This window comes from Drosophila miranda, chromosome XL (assembly GCF_003369915.1).
Source record: "Drosophila miranda strain MSH22 chromosome XL, D.miranda_PacBio2.1, whole genome shotgun sequence".
Taxonomy (NCBI): Eukaryota; Metazoa; Arthropoda; class Insecta; order Diptera; family Drosophilidae; genus Drosophila; species Drosophila miranda.
Genome location: NC_046673.1, coordinates 24582230 through 24604918, shown reverse-complemented (window position 1 = coordinate 24604918; position 22689 = coordinate 24582230). Strand labels below are relative to the sequence as shown.

At 45.5% G+C, this 22689-nt stretch overlaps 1 protein-coding gene across 9 annotated transcripts; it reads left to right on the top strand.

The window, feature by feature from the left end:
• The first annotated feature begins 282 nt into the window (after window positions 1–282).
• Window positions 283–21487, top strand: LOC108158553. Of its 9 annotated transcripts, none has more exons than XR_001775256.2 (12): window positions 284–669; window positions 898–1076; window positions 11307–12840; window positions 12945–13041; window positions 13106–14021; window positions 14076–14588; window positions 15097–15213; window positions 16863–17171; window positions 17233–17385; window positions 17446–18606; window positions 18696–18821; window positions 19025–21487. XR_001775256.2 is itself a non-coding variant. In XM_017291006.2 (12 exons), exons 4-12 carry the CDS (start codon window positions 12106–12108, stop codon window positions 18754–18756), a joined length of 4062 nt encoding a protein of 1353 aa, XP_017146495.1. In that variant the 5' UTR covers window positions 284–669; window positions 898–1076; window positions 11307–11637; window positions 11820–12105; the 3' UTR covers window positions 18757–21487. The 9 variants fall into 9 exon arrangements, 8 of the variants coding, with proteins under 8 accessions (XP_017146516.1, XP_017146495.1, XP_017146487.1 ...); XM_017291006.2 differs by having other exon boundaries at window positions 11307–11637; window positions 11820–12840; window positions 18696–21487; XM_017290998.2 differs by having other exon boundaries at window positions 11307–11641; window positions 11820–12840; window positions 18696–21487.
• Window positions 21488–22689: the final 1202 nt, after the last annotated feature.

Here is a 22689-nt window from a genome sequence, read left to right as displayed (position 1 = left end):
CAGTGGCAGTCCTATTGGAAGGGACAATGGCTCTTGCAAGGTATATTCATTCATCATACATATTGTGATATAATGATTTAATTAAACCATCGTCCCAATAAGAAAAAAGCTCAAATTAAGAGAGTACATATGCATATGCATACATATGTGCATGTATAATAGATCCAATAAATTATTACATTAAACTTTCATACTTATTGTACATACATACAGACATAGAAACATCCCCTTTTATGTATAATCCTTGCTGCTCATTTGCTCGCGACTTTTCGTACCGTACCGTACCCCTTCCAGTTCCGTTCCGTTCCCTTTCCGATTTCGTTCTTGCTTCTGACTTCCAGCGGAACAGTTGCGGGAACTGTTGTTGGATGCCTGTCTGCCTGCTGTAGCAGCTTTTCCACACAAGTGCGAGAGATACCAAAAACCGAGCGGAGCGTTTTCGCTCATTCGGTGTAGGCGCTCTGCTCTATCTTTCTCTCTCTCTCTCAGTTTTTATTTTACTTCGTTTTTCTCTGTGGGCTGCCTGCGCGCTGCATTTGACCGCGACTCAGTAGCAAAGGAAAATCCATTTTCCATTTTTCTAGACGCGGACACAGGCTCTGAGTATCGTGTGCGGCGGACGTCCTTGTCCTTCGTGCGTCGTTTGCTCGCGCTGGCTGACGGTTTTTGGTGAGCATAATCAAAATGGATGAAAAAATGAGAAAGCCAGGATGAAAATTAACAAAAAAAACCAAAAAAACTATTCGCTGTCGTAACTGGAACTCTGAAAACTTGCCAATACGTCTCACAAATTCGCTGATATCGAAAAATAAATAGAAAACTAATCAAATAAAAGCTGTGCTGCCCACGAAGTGCATTCGGAGTGTGATACAATTTTTTTCTCATCTTTTTTTTTAGAAATTTTTGTGCGTGTTAAGTGCAACAAAAAAATTATAAGAATACGTGGAAAACGAATCGAATCGAGATTCTTCGAATGAAGAGGAAGGCCATCCACAAAAAACCAAAACCAAAAGCAAAAGCAAATGGGAGAAGCAGCGCAATAAGGCAGAAAAAATACTTTGCCTGTGTGTGCAAAAGTGAGTCTGTTCTGTTCTGTTCCGTTATGTTCTCTTCTGTTCCGTTCTGTTCTGTTCTGTTAGTTGTGTGTTAGCATTGACAGTGAAAATTTTTGTTGTGTTGTGAGTTTTTGCGTTACAGTTATGCCTCCTCTGGACGTCTTTTGAGTGGAGGATGTGTGTCTGGGATGTCTTACGTATACATACATACAAACATACATACATATGTACATATGTTTATTTCAAAGTGTTTATGTTGATGTGCGCTCGTGCTTAAAAATTGTTTCAGTTGGTTTTTTGGCTAAACAATTTGTTTTGCTTGACCCAGGAAAGTACACGGCACATACACCCGTAAACACACACAAATCCTCATGTCGTGTGTGTGCACACAACTAAACAATATGGTATATACATATGTAGAGTTCCGGTAGAAGTTGCCATCCAGCTGGTTCGTGGCCTTATGTACATGTGTATGTACATACATACATATGTACGCGCACATGCATATGCAAATATTAAATAACCAGTGAATCTATATAAAAGAACGATATAGTGCTTTCTATTCTTTGTAAATTCAAATTGAGAAAAGTCAAACTTACAAACATACATACATACATACATACATGTATGTATGTACACATGTATGCACATAGATACGTAATAACAGTGCGAAAAAGGAGAGAGAGGAGCGGTAAGGGGCCAACAATGTTTGCAACAAAAACTGCTTCGACGACAGCACTGCTTGCTGGAGGCATAACCAAAAGGAGCACCCCGCATCGCGCAACTCCCCTCCCCAACACTCCACTCCACTCCACAGCTAGTGCCTACGCTGCCAGAGTGTTCCCTCTAAAAAAAGTAAATGTAGATGTGCTCAAAAATTGTTTTGCGCATTTTGGGCTGTGGGATGGCTTGTCGGATGGCTTTGAGCGGAGACAACTTCTCTACTCTACTTTCTGCCTGAGCAAATGTTGTTCTGTTCCGTTCCGTTCTGTTCTGTTCTGTTCTTGGTGCTGCTGACATTGTTGTTGTTGTGCGTTTGCTCAGAGCCCGACGCGGACACACACACACACACACACAGAAAATCATCATCAATTACTTAGTACCCCCTCCCGCCACCCCTCTCCCACGCAGGGCAAAAAAAGGAGAAAAACCACGTAGTATGCTATCTGCTGCGCCTATCAAAGCTTTTTGTTGCTCGGGCGGGCTCTCTTTTGGCCCAATGTATGCGTACCAGCTCACGCACACCCACACATGCATACATATTAGAAAACACACACAAAACAATCCGCCTAGGAGCACTGCTCTGCTGTTGTGTTGTGGCGCTGATACTGTACCATTTTAATTTATTAGCCTCTACATACATATGTACACATAGTATAGTACATATGTATGTACTTACATATGTACAGATCTGTATGTACATAGATTCATGTGTGAAAGTTGTGCGAAACTTGGTCGGCGGCTATTGATACTCCTGATACCTGACAGGAATCAATCTTCTTTACGCTGCGATCATCATTCAGGTTTGTTTTTGTTTGACATTCGATACAGACACACATACACATACATATGTATGTATGTCTGTTCATATGGATCTCCTTTGCATCGATCATTTAAATATTAGTCATTTCATTCATGTGTCACGAAATGCACATTTCCGTGCTGATATTTAGCGTGCAGGATCCTTTTCGAGACACCACCATCGTCTATCTTTAGACGTTCTTTGTGCTTTACGATCTGTTCACACCAGATGTTTATCCGCACTAAAAATGGGATAATGTATGATGTATGTACATATGTACATATATGTGGATGCATAATTATGAATAAACTCAATCAGGAGTGGCATGCGTCCATATCTGACGGAATCGGTAACGTAACGCCGCGGATCTTATACAAAAAACAAAAAAAAACTGGAAACTGGTTTTAACATTTAATAGCTTGGAAAATTAATGCCCAATACTTCATATGTATATCACGCCAGAAAATGTAAGACAGACGGTCCCAGACAGATATGCAATTCGCAGTTTTGCAATTTTGTGGCTCAACCGCGAAAACCGCTTCTGTTTTTTAGAACCGCTCATTCGATTATTGCCTTCTTTTTTGGTGAATCCAATTACTATTCAACTGGAACTTCGAAACTTCACTTTTTTATTCTTTTTTTTTTAACATTTTGTCGTACGAACGGAAAGGCCCATATTGCATAATTTGGTTTCGAAAACTTTTCAGTGGCATTTATCGACATTTCCGCTACATACAATATAGAGTACGATTCAGCGGGGAAGAACAGCGTTGTTGAGTGTTCCTCACCTTTAAGGGTAAATCCAGCTTGAATCCGGTTTAGGATGTGTCGGGGAACCCCCTCAATCCGTAATGTTGGATCGAAAAGCAGTCGCAAGAAGTTACTCTTCGGTTACCGCTGTTATCGGCGCGATGGAAACCCATGGAAATTGTTGAATTTCCAATGGGAATATTGGTCGTAAAACAAGTAGCAAGAACATCGCTCGTAGCCCCTCAACGGGGTGGCCTATCGAATGCAATTGGTAATAATATCGACGGCCAGCCTTTGTTGCATTCATTCTTTACACTTTGATTCATGTTCGCCATTGAACACTTAGCATCCCCGGCGATCAAAGGCCAATTATGATGTATGTTTATGCGCAGATGTACATACATACATACATACATTTATGACTGGCAGCGTAGTCGCGTTGTTCAATTACCTCCTTCAGCCTTCCCCCCTTCGTCCACGCTCCACGCTCGTTCCTACCATCCATTCACATCCCCTCCACATCCATTCCACCCCCGTCCACCTTCTTCGGCCAAACACCCTACCATTCGCATCGGCATCGACATCGGCATCGGCATCGCGGTGTGTGTTGTTTATCTTTGTTTTCCTTTGTATGCACACGAAATGTTTTTATTCAGCTTTTCTTTAAATGTGTATGGGTATTCTGCATGTATGCAAATGTGTGAATGGGTGAATGTGTGAATGTGTGTGAGCGCTAGTGTAAGTGCGGCCATAAGTTCTGTAGGGTTCTGTTCTGTTCTGTTCTGTTCCGTTCTGTTCCGTTCTGTTCTCCTCTCTTGGTATTAAATTGGCCTGGCCGGCTGGCTGGCTTTTTGTATTTATTTATTTATTTGTATACCCTTGCAGGCAGGGCAGGGCAGGGGCCTTAATGGTTTTGTTTCGGTCGCTGGAAAAACCTCCAAAAACCACCAGAAAAACTACATACGAGTACTTTTTGAAAACGAGATTTCATTTGAAAAGAAACGCCAGGGGAAGGAGTGGAGTCGAGTAGAGTGGCATTTTGAAAAGCTAGAACATCTGCAGTCCACATACACGTACATTGTATGTATGTACATATATCACGTATACGTATAGCCTTTGGCACTAGGAGAGCTACGAGACATTGCTTACCCAGCACACTATTTCGTGTATGGGGTTTTTGATCTTTTGAAACCATTAACCGCTGTTTGGGCAGCGGGGTATCCTGCAGTCGAGACAATTCTTTTGCACTACCAACACACACTGACGTTTGCACGACTGCACATACATACATGCAGACATATGTACATGCATATATACATACATACGTGTACGTTATAGCATTTACGGCGTAATTACTCACTCACCCATCGCATGAATCGAGACGGTCGGACGAACCGAACGAATTTACATATCTACACACATACATGTGTACCTCTGTGTGTGTGTGTATTCATTATTAAGTTGATGAAAGTTGATTCGGAATCTTCTTACCATACGCCGTCTAATATTTGAACTCTTTGAACTGTTCGCCCACCAAGAAAGTTACTTGTTTCTGCATCTTGACCAACGGCCTGCTTGTCGAGTAACGTGGGCTATAGGACATGGGACATGGGATATGGGATATAGTAAGGTGTAGATGTAGAGTGTGTGACAGGATATCAAATGTCCTGAATTCCTGAAGCTAGCCAAACCAAGTATTTGAATATAGCCACCGTACACTGCACACAACAAATAGTACCCAAATCTTTTTCAAGTGACTTTTTATAAGTCACTTTATATGTATATCGCCAGATTTGTAGCTAGATCCGCAAACGATCGCCAAATGAAGTCCAATGATTCGCCAATTCGTTCACCAACACAATGTATCATGCATCATGCATCATGCATCAGGTGCCATCTATCATGTTTTGAGTGCTGGTAAACGACTGTGAGACACTATGATAATCGCCTCAGAACCTGTCGATATTGTCTTCGAAGCACCGCAGGATATCTGTAGCTAAATTTATGATGTATTATTGTTATGTCAGCTATCGGCATAGGCCAACAGCAATGCATCATGCATCATGCATCATGCATCATGCATCATGCACCATGTATCATGCATTCCAACGCCTGAACGCGCCCATTGAGCGCCCAGTTTGTGGCCCTGAAAGTTAGGCTTTCGATCACTCGATCACTCACTTAGTCACCTATCGCTCGTTTGCAGGTCCTTTCACGTTAGTTTACGAGATTCTACTCGTTGCTTGTCATCGCTCTCGGTTTTGTCTCGGGAAATACATACATATGTATGTACGTACAATGTATCTACATATGTAAACGTTATTTTGTACATACTCGTTTGTATGCATGTGTGTATGCATGAATGTATGTTCAGCCTCCGTCTAGAGTTTATTTATTTATTTGCATTCGCTTGGCGCTTATTCTCTTGGTCTGTGGGAAAAGTGCGATTATTTATTTTTCGAAACTTAATAATTTCGACAGGGTACAAACACACACACACACATGTACATCGGTATGTTCACACACGGAGAAGCGCGAAGCAAATGGAATACCGAATATTGGATCTAGGAAGGAGCTACATTCCCAGCCAGAGCCACAGCCAGAAGTCCGATTTGTAATTCGTTGGCCAGTCTCAGAAGAGACACTAGCCTATGCCAATACACATACACACGTACATATATACTGTATATAGTGTATATAGTGTATATAGTGTATATACTGTATATAGTGCATGTGCTTGGTTGTATAATACTTTATTCTGCTGGCGAGTACATGGCATGTACATTTTCCCATGTAAACGTCGCTGTTTTCGGTTGCCTTGGATCGGAGTGGAAGGTGGGGAGGGACTTAGCCCCCTCGGAGGGCTTAGACATCGCAGGGGTAATCGCAGGGTAATTCGTTAACAAAGCCCCGCTGCTTGGGGGAAAGCCGCACAGCAAACACAAGAGGTACGGGAGGCACAAGAGCACAGCGCGTAATCGCATCAGCTGTGCCGCGATGCATTCCATTGCACTGCATTGCTCGGCAATCAATATCAATTTAAAGATAAGCTCCTGCGAATGCGAAGGTTCAAAAGCCTCCCTGTGCAGCGGGGGCAGGCGTCTGCGGGCATGGCATTGTGTATGGCATGCGTGTAAGCTGCGGGCACTGGAAGAACTAAATGCATCTTCAAAGTCTGTTTTTTTCTGACGAGTACTCCTCGAGGACGAGCGTATGTCCTCCGCTCGGTGCACCCGCACTTGTACTTAGCCCCGTACGTACTCGTAGCGATAATCTCCATCCATCCTGCCTGCGTACATACATATGTACCTGCAGTAAGTACACAGTGGAACAGAGTGCTCCCATGCTCTGATAGATATGCTTGTGGGTGGATATGCGGATCTGAAGCTTAGGATTACACATTTTTATTTTATTTTGATTATCCGACGCATGCTTTCTTGCCTTGTTGCAAGATTTCGCTCGAGGGACCAAAAGGGTGTTCTATGGCGGGGTTTCAGCTCTCTGCTGCCTCCCTAGATCGGAAGATTGCAAAAAGATATGCATGGCTTGTGCATGATTCACTTGGTATTAGCTCCGCTGTGGCTTGTCATAGCCCTATGTTTCGAGAAGGCACCAGCATACCGAAGGATCATTGAATGAAGTGAATCTCGCTCCTTGAACACCCTTCCCTTGTGGAAGGTGGAACAGAGAACCGTGTGACGAGCACTGAGGTGAGGAGCGGGGAGTTGTGATGTTGTTTCAGGGGGCAAGGAGCTGCCTCCCAGCTTCCTCGGTAAATACTCGTAGCAGTAAAACTTGAAACTCGATTTCGAGCTCTAATAATTCGCGTTAGCTTTCTAATTTCATGTCCTGTCAGATGCTGGGAGCCACGCGAACTTATTTTTGGATACGTGTTCGTTCCTCCCGCCTTGTGCTAACTCTCGCACGCCCCCATTCCCTTCCTTCCGCACTTTTGCCCACCACCTGTCTCCCTCTCCCTCTCTCTCTCTCTCTCTCGCTCAGTCCCTCTCTCTTTTAAATGTGACTTTTGTCATGCATTTGTCGCCGGTGCTGGCTGTGTGCTGCCCTTGTCGTCGTCGTCGTCGTCGTCGTCACTGGGCCGGAAGTTGGTTTCAAACTGTTGGCAAATGAGTTTCCGTTTGCGAGGGAGGTTTCCTGCCCAGCCCTGCCCTGCCCTGCCCTGCCCTGTCCTGCCCTGTCCTGTCCTCGTTATTGTTGTTGTTGTTGTTGTTGTTGTTGACTCTTGCTGGCCTGCCTCTGGGTTTTTTGTTCATTTGCCGCTACACACTTGCACAGTTAGCAGAAGTTTATTAATTTGCTTCGCCTTGGGTTTGTTTTGTTTCTATTTCGTATAAATGGCCAGCGCATATTTTTCGCATTTGTGTGTCAGTGTTTGTGTTTAAGGGAGCTCCCTAGATCTGTGTGTGTGTGTGGGTGCCTCTCTTCTCAAAAAGAGAGTGGAGGGGTATACTGGATATGTGCCGAAAGTGGATGCATGTGACACCGAGGATAAATCTATATATATCCTTGATCAGCCCCAGCCATGCGCCTGCCTGCATTCTCTCTCTCTCTCTCTCTCTCTCTCCCCCTCACACACGCTCTTCTCCGTGCAGTGCGCGCCCTCTGGCCGAGTACCGGGCAGAAAGTAGACATTTCCACACGTTCCCCCTCGTTCACAGTGTGTACATACATACATATGTATGTATATGGGGTAGTATTTGTCGCTAGAGATCCCAACGAGAGAAACCTCATGTCCATTTCCCCTACCCACCGCCAGCCTCCAATAGGGGATTGGAGGCCAGCCTGCGTTTACCTTTTGCCAAACGGCGCCAAGGCTCGATCTGCGTTGTGCGTCGCCAAAGACTGAAGCCCCGCACGCGCCCTCTGAGAAGAGCTTTGCCTGAACTCTGGGAAAACTCACTCCCATGGCCGGCAATCTGTGCGTTTGCGCAGAGATGAAGTAATTCACTTTATTGGTTCTCCCTGGACAGAGGCGCTGGGACAGCCAGGCAGCCAGGCAGCCAGGCAGCCAGGAGGTACTGCCACAATACTGCCTGATGTCAGGCTCCGTACCCCTTTGGCCCAGTTGTGCCCCAGATGTAGATGCATTAAAGCCGCTGTCGCGGATGCCCGCCCCGACAAGGAACACATAAATGATTGATTGCCCGATTGATTGAGTCATTCAATTATAAACCAGGCCAATTCAGGTCATCTTCCGTTCCCGTGCCCGTGCCCGTGTCTCTCTCCGTTGCCTCCGACTCCTTTTATCGTGTCCGAGGATATTTTAGATTACGCGACCTCGACTCCTTGCAGCGTCAGTGCCCCCCCCCCCCCACACACACACACACACACACATTTGTCAGTCTATATATGTACTTTTTATACACACAACCATGACGTCGGTTCAGCTTACATTCAATTTGCATTCATAAATGGATCTTTCATGTCATTCGATGCTGCCGTGTGTGTCGCAGCGTTTGCTGCATTTTCCTCTTTTCAAAATTTGATTAACGAGTATTCAGGGCATGCCGAGTGTCAGGGCATGCCAGGCGATGCCAGGCGATGCCAGGGGGCAGCATGTTCCGTGCAATGGGCATGGGGCATGGGGCATGGGGCATGGGGTATTGGGACCCACATACAAGATCTAGGAAAAATAGCAGAAAAGAAAGTACCATAAAGATGGAAATATCGTAGGACATTTGAGAGATTTTCGAACATTTCTCCATTGGATATCCGATTAAAAAGCGTGCGATTGCGGGAGATACAGTAGTAGCTGTGTTTACGTATACGTATTACGTATCCGTGTGTTCGAACCGATAATTCTTGTTGTCTTTTCACCGGATTTTGTGCTGTGCGGAGTTCCGAGGGTACCCGATGCGCTGAAGGATGTGCTAGACAGAGTTTTGTGCAACAGCTTGCGCCTTTGGTCGGGCTTGCTGGCTGCCTCCTTTTCGAAAGATGTCTGTTTCTCTTTCTGTTTCCGTTTGAGTCTGGGTCCGAGCCACTGTAAGGCCTCTCGACATCGGGCTAACATCCATCGGACCGTTAAGGTGTCCGATAGCGAAAATTGCTTTTCTCAAGGGCTCATGCGAGAGGAAAGACCTTTTCGGCTTTGCGAAAAGATGGAGAAGGAGAGACTATTGGCAAGTGAGTTATGAAAGTCAGTTCCTTCTTACGGCAGGATTTTCAAAATCTTCTACGAATACAGCTGATGCAATAATCAAAGGAATCCTGTGTTTTCGCGCCAAGTTTATCTGGGGGTCAACTCCATCTTAACCCGAAGTCGAGCACCCGGCCCTCAGTCGCTCCCAAATGCTGCTCACAAATTAAAGAGCCGACTGCCAGCCCCTGGCACAACAGCGGAGCAGGCGACTCGACTGGGTTGGAACGGCGGGGCCTCTCCCGGGGAGGGGGCAAGCAGAGGTCGATGGGTCGATGTGGGGAAAGTGCGTGTGCTAATGTCAAAATGGTTGTATGTACACGGACACGGACACGGACACGCACACAGGCACCCACACGCACACGCACACGGACACGCACACGAACAAACAAACAAGTAAACACGCTCACAAGCAGCGAAAAAGAGAAAAAGAGAAAAAGAAACTTGCAGGCAGCCGCCGCCCCCGTGTTTCGTCATTTAATTCCCACTGGCAGCAGCCTGCCACCCATCCAGCCAGCCTGCCACCCATCCAGCCAGTCTGCCACCCATCCTGCCATCCTGCCATCCTGCCAGCCAGCACTGCAGTGCAGTGCAGTCCTTGCATGGGTTTGAGCCTCTCCTCTCCGACAGATTGCAGCTGCCAGCTATGATCCGTTGATAAAAATAAATAACATAACGTACATGCGTCTCGCTTTGCGTCATTTGCGACGTCAGGAGCCAACAGGAGCTCCTGGGACTGGTCCTGGGTCTGGTCCTGGGCTTGGTCGTGGGTCTGGGGGTGTGGATTTGCCGTCTCCAGTGACTCCAGTGACTCCAGTGATGGGTTCTATTTTTAAACAATCATCGGTTTTGTTTTCGTTGTATCGGTGCACTGCAAACGTGCAACATACGCAATTACGCACATACGCACATACGCACATACATGTGTTCAAGTAATTAAAAGTATTTTATGGTACTCGTGGAAATACATGTGTGCACATCCGTATGCTGGAGATGATTCCCAGAATAACGAAAAAAAGAGAAAAATAAATGGAAAAATCAGGACAGCAACTACGCAGCAATCTAAAGTCCCGTTCGTTACTTCCTGAGAGGGTGAGAGGGAGAGGGGGGGAGAGAGTCGTCTCCAGGCCCTCCCTCGGCTCTGGGGAGCTCTCCAGCCTCGGCTTCGGAGCTTCTCGAGTTGTCGGCTCTCTTCAGGTCGAGTCGAACCGCGTCATGGGGTGGCGCATCGGCGCACTTGCATGTACATGTATGTGTGTGTGTAAGCCGGCTGTCGCAATATACATGTACATACATGTGTGTATGTGTATGTGTGTGTGTGTGTGTGTGTGTGATTGTATGCAAATTTTTCATTTTTATCGCTTGACCCGAATAATTGAAAAACAGGCTAAAAATAGAGAGATTTCTCGGTATCAGAAGGCATCAACAGAATAAACAAAGGGACAGCTGATTACAGCTTACAGAAATAGTATACTCTGCAAATATAAGAGAGAGAGCGACCCACGCGGGCCACCGGAGCCAATCAATCGATCCCTCTTTGTGGGTTCCATATGTATACACACCTCATCCCCGGGGAGTGGAGTGGAATGGAAGGGAAGGGAAATGTGGGGGGCCAGCTCCCTGCACCCCTCCCTGCACCCCTCCCTGCAACACAGATCAAGACGCACCACTTCAAGGTGCTGATCGTCGAGCCACAGGTCCATGTCCGGGCTGATTTGGCCTGTAACAAGAATATTCTAGTAGTTTAGCACAACACTTGGGTAGATGTCAGCTGCAATGCTGCTTTAACTAATATGTAAGCGTTTTGTTGTCCTTGCAGGTCTTCAGCTGCACACGCCGCCCCCTGCTCCAGAGGCGCCTGGCAGAGGCAAGTGGCACCTGGCGAGAGGAGGCCCTAGGAGACATCATCGAGCACCAGCCGCCGTCACGCGGAGGCCATGGAAACGTACTCTGGATGAATGGAGGCCCACTGAACATTTCTGAGGAGAGGAGCAGGAGCAGGAGCAGGAACCGAAAGGAACCGAAAGAAACCGAAAGGAACCGGAGTCCCAATCGATTCAGAGCAATCTGAATTCCGAAGTCTGAGATCTGAGGTCTGAAAGGAAGGATATTTTAAGGAGCGCCGCGACTGTGGAGGGGCTTCGCTATTGGTGGGTGGGTGGCGTCGCTAGTGCTAGTGCGTGCCACTTGGTGGCAAGGGGGCGTGGAACCACCGCATCTGATCGAATCATGAAGCATTGTAAGAAAAAGTCCACCCCTTGCCGTCACCGAGTCCGCATGGAATGGAATCCTTAGACTTTTCTCTGTTCTTCTCTGGTTCTCTGCTTCACAGCAAGTATTTCCATACACAAGGACATGATGGAATTCGGCTAACTGCAGCAGAAGCACTGCAGCAACTGTGATCCAGCTCGAGGGATTACGCAGCAATCAAAATTTAAGAGCGGAACCGAACGCACAACCGCAGAAAGCACCCGGCAGGACATACTCCAATTCAAGTATTCCAATAGCAGTATCAAAAGCGTAGTTAGATTAGCGCCCAGTAGCCATCATCATCAGATCACCATCTCAGACGCAGCGACGGCGGCTGCGATACCGAGACCCTAGCGGGTGACGCGGCCATGGAACCTCCCGGTGGGGTGCCGCCCGACAAGGACCGACAGCTAGTGCTCAGAAACTCAGCCCAGTCGGCTCCCGGTTCCGTTCCCATTGTCGTCGCCGCCCCGAATGCCGGACACGGAACAACGTCGGCGGCTGCGAACCCTCAGCAGCAGTCCAGCAGTCAATCCACGCACTTGCCACAGTCCATTAAGCCGACGACACTGAGCCTGCAACCACATGGAGGCGTGCATGCCATGGCCACGGCCACGGCCACGCAGCTGTCTCCCTCGGCCGCCGCGAACAACAATGCGGCGGCAACGGCCGCAACGGCTACGAGCAGCGGGAGCGGGAACGCCAACAGCGGCAATAGTCCTGCGCTGGCGTCCACCGCCACGGCCATATCCGCCACAACGCAGGCAGCGACCGCATTTAGCGGCAGTTCCGTGGGCCACCATCACTTGCAGCACCACCAGCATCCGCACGCCCATTCACAGCCCGCAACGCACCAACAACAACTGCTGCATTCACTACCCCATCAGCAGTCCCAGGCGGCGGCACCAGCCACGGCGCCAGCAGCGGCACCAGCAACGGCAACGGCAACGGCAACGGCGACACACCACCACCATCACAGCTCCATCTCCGGGCCTGGTGGTTCGGGCAGTGGAGGACTGCTTGCAGGTGCGGGCAGTGGCTCCGGAAGTGGCAACCCACAGCAAACCATTGAGAAGCTCTCCCGACCAATGGCCTTCGACAAGGTGGGTAGAGGGATCCCAATACCGATACAGAGATAGACATAGACATAGACATAGATACAGATGTACTCAGATACTCATTTTTTTTTTGTATACTTTTATGGCAGATGGAGGTGCTGGTGCGCGAGATGCAGGATCAAGAACATGGTGTACCCGTGCGACAGCAGAAAATGTTCCTTACATCTATACCATACGCGTTTATGGGTAAGCATTATGGGTAGCATCATCATCCACAGCCCGTTAATCGTTCATCGTTAATTACTTACAGGATACGATCTGATCGAATGGCTTATGGACCGATTGCAAATTGAGGAATCGGAGGCCCTGAACATTGCCAACCAGCTGTGTCTGCACGGGTACTTCTTTCCGGTGAACGACTCAAAGACGCTGACCGTGAAGGACGACTCATCGCTGTACCGCTTCCAGACCCCCTATTACTGGCCGTGGCAGCACAAGGCCCCGGATAACGTGGAGTATGCCATATATTTGGCCAAGCGATCGCTGCGCAATAAACAGCGCCATGCGCTCGAGGACTACGAGGCCGAGGCCTTGTCCTCACTGCACAAGAATCTGAAGGGCAAATGGGACTTTATATCGATGCAGGCCGAGGAGCAGGTGCGCTTGGCCAAGGAGCGCAAGAAGGGGGACAAGATTGTTGGAGACTCGCAGGAGCGGGCCTACTGGCGCGTACACCGTCCACCCCCCGGCCAGTTCACGCCCCTGGAGCCCTGTCCAGTGCCGTCGCGCGACCGCCAGGGCTTCAAACCCAACAAGAAAAAGACTGTCGACGATGTACAGCGAGAGGTCGACTACTTGGGCAAGTCCCTGAACCGAACGCGAATGAAGATGTCGCAGGCCTGCGAGTCACTGGTCTGCTACTCGGAGACCTTCAGTGAATACGACTTCTTTCTGCAGCCGGCGCTGCCCTCGAACCCCTGGGTCACCGAGGACATTACCTTTTGGCAGCTGAACAACACCTTCGTGGACATTCCCACTGAGAAACGAGTGAAGCGGTGGGCCATTTCCATCGAGGAGCTGGTCTCGGATCCGACGGGTCTGCAGGAGTTCACGACCTTCCTCGAGAAGGAGTACTCGCACGAGAACATTCGTTTCTGGATTGCTGTCAACCGCTTGCGTCGATCCGCCCACTCCCAGGTGGCACGGAAGGTCAACGAGATCTACGAGTGAGTGCATCATTTCCCTGTAATTGCAATCATTAATTGATTTCCGTTTTGTAGGGAATTTCTGAAGCCTGGAGCACCCTGCGAGATAAACATCGATGGAAAAACGATGGAAAGTGTGCTTCGCGGTCTCAAGAACCCATCGCGCTTCACCTTCGACTCGGCCTCAGAGCACATTTACATGTTGCTACTGAAAAAGGACTGCTACCCTCGCTTTATACGATCGGAGCACTACAAGCGTTTGCTGGACACTGGCATTCAGCCCTCGTACAAGAAGCGTTTCTTCAATTTCGGAGGCGTCAGCGGAGCCAAGAAGAAGATGACAGCTGCCCTGTCCAGTCAGCCGAACCTGGGGGATGCGGGGGGGTCGAAGGGGTCCAGCAGTGCGGCAGGCGGCACGGGCTCCATGATGCAGGCACCGCCACCCGGCAGCCTGGCACGGCGTCGTGGCAGCGACCGCAGTCTGACGGGCTCAGCGCATGAGCTGGCCGTCATTGGGGTGAACAAGGAGGCAGGTTCCAAGGTACCGCACTCCCATTCCCAGAGCAATCTCAGCGAGATTCCTTTTAGGTAAGCTGGCTTCTGAGGACGCTCGAGAGAGAGTGTGCGAGAGAGTGAGAGAAAGGCTGTGTGCATCTTACATTTATCAATTGATTTATTTTTCACTTAATCATTTAATTTGCTTCGATTTTAAACAACCAAGCAAACGCCTAGGCTAGCAGCATTTTTTTCTGGTTTTGTTCTTGTTTTTAAGTCGTTATCAAGCGCGAAGCATCGCGTTTTGATATACATATATGTAGATATATTGTAGTACATAACATAAATATTTATCATTGATTTACTTATTTATTTATTGTATTTTCACGGTTCACGGTTCACGGTTCACCGTTCACCACTCACGATGCGTTCGACCTTTATGAACATTCCTCAAAATTCAACAACAACAACACTCGAATCGAAACATGCAATCCATTTGAACAATTGATAACCGAACAATACCGAAATACGATTATTACTGTGTAATGTGTTACTTAATATATCATACAATATGTCATACGTCACACACGCACCACTGCAGTAGCGATTCTATTTATCGAGGCGATATGCCGCAGCCCCATCGCCACACGGCGATCATGGATGTTGGGATCTATGCTGCTTACGGCGGGAATCGCGAAAGTAGTTTGCAGGCACTCCCGTAAGACATACATAATTTCTTTTTGATTGGGTTGATTATTCAAATCGCATAATATCACTTGTAACAAACCAACAACGAATTGTTCGAACCTATTATCCTGTTATCCACTATATGCTAGTGTTTCTCCTCTCCTGTTGTATTGTCGTTCGATCTGCTGTGACCCCTGAACCCCCAACCCAGCCCTGACCCAACCCGTTCTTCCATTTGTAATGTTCATTTTTTGTTTGTCGCTCTCTCCCCTTCTACCCCCACAGGCGAATACGAATACAAATCGCAAAAAGTGCGTGCTCCGGTCCTTGGCAAATCGTAAGACTCTCACGATTGAATAACCGGTTGCCTATTCAACTAAAATATTTCAATTTGCAAAAGAAAAACACAATCTGCTAGTCACCTAATGCACTGTCTATAGTGATAGCTGGAGCATACAGATCTCATTAGCGTGGCTGAGTATTGTACGAAGTGCTTGTAACGCTTCTTCAGAACTTTCAGAAATAGAAAACCTTCTATGGTAAATCGTGATTTAATTACGCTCTGTAGCCAGAGCGTAACCGTTTACCGAATGGCAGTAGTCCAAATGAGCCAAGGGTGCTTTCTTACTACAAATTACTTGTCGGTGAAACTCCATTATAGTCCGTACCAAGGTTGGGTCACCGTCACACGGACAGCTCACGAGTATCTGTACAAACTGGTGTTCTTTTCGCACCCAATGGGGGAGTAGGCGACTCTTCCCTTCCGTCACCTGTGATTTATGTAAACCCAAGCCCAACTTTTGTTAACGCTTCGCCCTAAACTGTTTTCCATTTATGTTCCTTCCCGACTTTGTTGATCATTTGTTGCCATACTGCCATGTTGTCGAGAGCATTTGTATTGTTTCTCGGACTCTATATCCCGTCGGACCCCTGTGTTACCCGTGTCTTTTTCCTGGACTGTCTCCAAATACATACATACTCGTACACAAAGTTGCCCATTGGACCAAAACACCCCAGACGAGAGTAACGCGAAGCTCAAACGTGTGAATCCATCGAAAACAGATCCGCCAACGGTTCGGAAAAGGTTTTGTTTTCGATAGCTCGATAGCTGGCTTTTGAGAGCCTTGTTGGGACATCTTTTACGAACCGACTTTATGCTTTAAGCGAGCAAGGTTTAGTAATAAAAGTGAATGAGTTTCGGCGAGTCTTCGTCTTCGGTCATCGTTTCCGGTTGTCTCTTGCCGGCTGTGCCGCGTTTCCAGCGATTGTTTCGTGTTTTGGTCCTTTGGGTGACGGCATACTATTGTTTATTTGAATGCTCGAATGTTTGCTATATTGTTACATGTTGTTTGTGCATTCCGATGTGCATTCGTTTCTGATCTGGTTCTGGTTCTGATTCTGAATTTCTCTTGTGCGCTTCCTTCCTTCCTCCCATTGTGTATATTTTCTGTTGTTGTATACATACACACATCACATACATATGTATATAGTACATATACATAAACTCTTAATGTCACACACACACACACACACACACACACACACACACACAAGTATCGTATCCGGTTGTACCCACAGTCTACTGTCTAATGTCTAATGTCTAATGTCTACCGTCTAATTGTCTAAAGAAGCTTCCAATTCCAGAAAGAGCCATAACATTTTGCTATCTTCTCCGTACAGAGAAAACCCAAAGACGAAGTCCACCTGTCTCGACACGTTGGAGTCCACCACAGCATTAGCTGGCAACTGTAGCGCCGTTTGTCCCTGGGACGAGCCGGTGGCCATACTTCCAGCAGCTCAGGTGAAGCTCTCTGTGTGTCCCTGGGAGCAGGATACTGTGACAGATCCAGCGCCGGCGCCGGCAACGGCAACGGCGCCGGCAACGGCAAAGGCAACGGCGCCGGCAACGGCAAAGGCACCGGCGTCAGCTCCGGTTGCGGTACTGTCCAAGCAGACGGCTGTCATCGTACAGCCACTACGATTGACAAGGTAGGTAGATGAACGAGTCACTCAATTATAAATATAATTATCTATATCTATCTGTATATAGCACTTCGTCGGACAGCAGTGATGTGGCTGATCGCCTGCAGCGAAATCTAGGCATTCGACACCAAAACACCGTCGACAGTGGAGAAACGAGCATCAAACGTCTGACTCCCAACTTTACGGAACAGCGTCGGGCATCCGTATCCTTCACTCCAAGGTAGGGGAAGCAGTTGTCTTGTGTCCTTTTATGTTTTACGTTAAGTTGTATTTTTATCAGCCGCAGCTCCGACTACCAGTTTGGACGCACCGCCGGTGCATGTCCGTCTACCACATCCACCACGCCCACCGTAGGAACCCAAAGCGCAGGTGTGGCCAGCAGTAATCTCACGCCACTGCAGGCTAGGAGTGCCGTCTTTGGAGGTGCCAGTGGCGGCAGCAGCTTCGTTGCAGTTGCAGTTGCCGCCAAGGATCAGCAGCCACTGACTGGCTCGGATGTGGAAACCGAAGTGGAGGAAGAACTAAACAAGCTGTCACAAGAGTCGTCGGCATCGGAGTTGCCTGTGCTTGTGACTCCCACACCCACACAGACCCCGCCGCTCATAGCAAAGGTCACGCCACCGCCCGAGGAGTACCTCCCCATCCAAGCAGATTCGATGGCAAATTGCTTGCAACAGCAGCAACTCGTTGAGAGCTGCGTGACACACGGGAAAGACGTGACTGTGGTAAAAGAGGTACAGATCGAACTGATCGAGTCGCGTGCCTACGAAAAAGATCTGGCCACCACGACGCCCACCATTAAGGTTCTGGAGCTAGTTGCAACTACTCCAGGCTCTAATATCCGCTTACCCTCGGGCCAGAGTCAAGAAGCACTAACAACAACCACCGAGGATGCCGCATTGGCCGACGACGACGAAACGGAGCAAGCAGCCCCAGACCAGGCGCAGGTACCCCTGTCCGAAGTGTCAGAGGCTTTACAAGATGAGCTTTCACCCACCACCGATGAGTACCAAGAAGGACTGCAGTTTGGCGGCAACGACACCAAGGACGTGGTCGATGACTTTGACAGCATAGATAGCGACATACAGCTCGGCTACATACCGCCTGCTCCCACCCCTGCTCCATCCATGGCGCCCCTGGCTGAGTTGGACGTAGACACGATGGTGGACGATGATCCAGCGGACGAGCCTGCCAGCAGTACAGAGCGTCCGGCAGTGGCAGTGGCAGTGGCAGCAGCGGTAGCTCCCACGGCAACAGCAACAGCAACTCCGACATCCAGCAATGACGAGGCACGCAAGCGCCGCAAGAAACGAAACTCTGATGGGAAAAAGCACAGCTCGCAGGAGGACAAGGATAAGGATGGTGGAAAAGATGGAAGCGGAAGTGGCGGCGGCGGCGTCGTCGATCCGGAACACAATGCGGTGTGCCCCTGGGAAGACGAGTTAGTATACAATGCAATGAGTTTCTCCCCTTACCCCCACCCTGGTTAACGCGCTATCAATGTATGTATGTACCTCCAATAATCCACAGGAACGTGAGCACTAGCGATGGAACCTTCGTGAAGACATATGCCACATTGGGCTACTTATGAATAAAACCAAATCTGTTCAAGACGGTGGTCAACAAGTTGCTGAAAAGGAAGCCGCACAAGCAAAAGTAGGGCCTGGGATAGTGTTTTAGCTTACTAACTAACTTATAAATAGTACATATATGTATACAATATGCATATATATGTATGTATGTGTGTTCTATATGTATGTACGTATTTGATTCATGAGTGTGTGTACATGTAATACGTAATTGTTAATTGCTTCGTGAGTTCAAGGGGCAGACAGTCACAGTTTCGTTGTTTATTGCAGAAACTTCTTCAACATACAGAAAACTGAAATGAGAAACGTCTATGAGCCCGTACCAGATGTACTATATATATGTATGATCTTAGTGTATATGAAGGAACATACTCTTATTGTACAAAAATTACAAATTCTATACTATGTACTCTCTTAACAAATTAAAAATGATAAATGAAAAGCAGCGTGATGGCAACAGAGAAACCGAAAGCATCTATAAATCTAGAAATATGTATTTAAAATCAAATAATCCTCCTCCAATCATAATTGGCATGTTTTGTGGTGATCAACTGGAAAACTGAAGAATAGACAACAAAAACGAGAGAGAATACCAATACAAGGATTGTAGACTCGGCAACAAAACAGATAGATCTGTAATTCATTCATGAACCTACAATGCAATATACACATAAATGGAGTTGGAATAACTGAATCCCTATGATTAATAAACAATTGACAAGCCTATTTGGGGATCTACAAAGAACAAAAGGACATCCCGCATGTAACTCCCATGGAAATCGTAAGCATTGTTTGAGCGTAGTGCCTTTTGCGTAGAAGTACACACCGATCGTTTAATTTTGGGTTATCCATCAAGACCTACGGCTTACAGACCGTCGTAGACATAGACAGTGAACTGAATTCAAACAATAAAATTATATTTTGTGTGTCAATCGTTTGGTTGTTCAATAAGTTCAATAAGAGTTCAAAATTGCACAAGTTAATTCGTAAAATCGCATATATGTAGATACATATGTATTGTTTCATTTCACGTGTGCATGCAACACACTCACGAGCCCCCAGGGTGCAGGGTGCAGTGCAACACAAGCAGCAAACCGCCAAATCACAACTTTTACCATGCGTCTAGTAGGAGTATTAGGTGCTGCCTGTCCGCCCAAAACAAAAACAATCACAGTAAACGAGCTACGCTGCATACCATACACCGTACACACCGTACTATGCCATATCTACAGTGAATCTTCAACATGTCGGAAATTTCTTTCGCCAATACAAACACACACAAACCATGAATGTGTTGATCAATATAATCAAATAAAAATGAAATCCTGGTTGTTCGCGGCTAATACCTTTATATAGATCGATCGAAACAGAAGAAAATCACAAGTAAACCTAAAGGGAAAAACTATTAAAATCTAAGTATATTTCTACTTTCATTTCGGTGTGCACTGTGCATTGTGCCCTGTGCATTAGCTACTATATGTATTTACTGTACTGTACTGTCGAAAACCGCTTGCTGGTAAACAATCTTTGTATAAAATATCTAATATCTGAGCTAATCTATGCGTGAATTTTCAAGTTACTTCAATTAAATTAAAACTAAAACACTCAGAAAAAACACTACAAAAAGGAACACAACACAGAGTTACATTTAGAAAAATAATTAGATAATAATGTTGCGTATTTGTTGGATTTTTTGGAATGAATGCAAATAAAAAACTATAAAAAATTATGTATAGAAATAAATAAAATAAAGTAAAGGCAAAAGGTCTGTGCCGTGCGTACAAAAAAAAAGATGTGTACATGAAACCACCGTTAACTTTGCTTATGCGAGCCGAGCAATTAAAAAAAGTTAAAAAAGAAAAACCAAAACCAAAACAAAAACTAAAACTATAAAACGATCAAATTCTGCTGCAGCAATAGTTGGAATGTTGTTGTCGAATATACATAATCCGTGTACTAGTGAAAGCAGCTTCGTAGAACAACACAAAAAACACACGCAAAAGTTGTAGTCAGTGCGGAGGTAATATTGTATTGTTGTTGTTTTTTATGTATGTAATTGTACTTTTTTTTGTAATACGATTGTTGTAAGAAAAGAAAATTATGCCAAAAAGAAAACAAAATAAATAGTTAATTAAGGAGTTTACAAGCAACATTTAAATACAGAGCAGAGCAGAAAAGAGCAGAACAGAGAAGAACAGAAAAGATATGAATTACTTTAAACCACAAAAACAAAATAGAAACAGAAAAACCATAACAAAAAGTTCCGAAAGTTTTGAAATAGTCGATGGTACATACATATGTTTAGTATATGTATTTGTTTTAACTGCATATGTACTTATGGTATGCTTACATAAACCTACATAAAATCAAAATAAAACAACAAAAAAAACAAAACGAATAACGAATAATAGTGTGCGGAGGCAGTCGAGACTTCACGACTTGAATATACCCGGTACTTGGTGAAAGTCAAGTAATAAATATCTTCGAGACCATCCGAAATTATCCGATTATCCAAATCTTTAGTAGCAAAAAAAATTACGACAAAAATCATAAAGCAACCGAAAAACGGACAAACGAACCAACAAATGAAATCTTTGAAGAGCTTAGAAGAGAAAAATTGCACTCCATCCAGGTACCGGGTATAAATGTTATTTAACAAAAACAAATGAATGCAGCTCTTGGAGCAGCCACACAAAGCGCCATTTTGATAAAAAAAAAAAACAAAAAAGAAAAAAAGAAACAGAAAAACCGATTTAATAAAGATACAGAATTACTGTGTACTAACACCAGAGGTGGGGGGTGATGTGATTGTCATTGCCCTGCGAAGGATTTACTTTAATTTCTGTGTAATTAGTGCTCATTTATCACTAATTAGTGGAGACAGGAATGTGAAAAACAATGTGCTTATAAGTTGCCAGAGCTTTTACTAGTAGAGACGCCATTTAAATTCTGATTCTGGGTTTAAAAATACGAAACAAAAAACCAAAACCAAAAAAAACAAAGAAACAAGAAAACTAAGAAAAAAAATAAAAAATAAATAATAAATACCATTGTGAAGAGTGCAACCAAAGTGTTTGTTATTATTAATGATTCATGTCGTTCTATATATTGACAATGAATGGTAAAACACATACATACATATACATTATGTATATATATATATTTAATAATTGTTATAGCAAATTTAGTAAATATATTAAATTAACAGAAAAGCAGAATAATTCATTGTTTGTCTATTTACTATGCCATTGAGAATATATATTGTACGAGTATGTGTAAGCATAAGTTTAAATCCAAATAAACCTATACATAAAAATGAAATTATACAATACATGAGTACATATTTATGTATACATACTACATATGATGCATACATATATATACTTACATATAGGTGTATAGTATTTAACATTATTTCAAATGTTTAAAACATGGATGGAATATTTTGAGAACAAAACTAAACCAATGACAAAGAATCTGCAACACCTGCAAACATTAGTCGGTAAACCACAAATCAAATGTAAAACAAATTCATGTAGACTGTATTGGAAAGGAAAAGGAACATTCGAAAGGGGTAGAGCGATAAACGAAATTTGATTGGTTTGGACTGGGACTGGGTTTAGGATTGGGATTGGGATTGGGATGGGATTGGATTGAATGATATCAACACTCCTCCATTTCGAAGGACTTGCTAACTCTCTCGTAAGAAAGATCGATCTAAGTGGTATTCAAGTTGAAAGGAAAATTATTTGCACAGTGCAGAAAAACGTGTTATAAAATTATTATATTATACATAAAATATATACATATATTACTGAACTATGCTGATGAAATTTAAGCCCGACAAAAATGTAAAAACCCAAAAACAAAAACGATTTAAATGAAGTACAATAAATATTCAAGTGAAGTAAAGGGCTTTCTGTTTTCCGGGATGT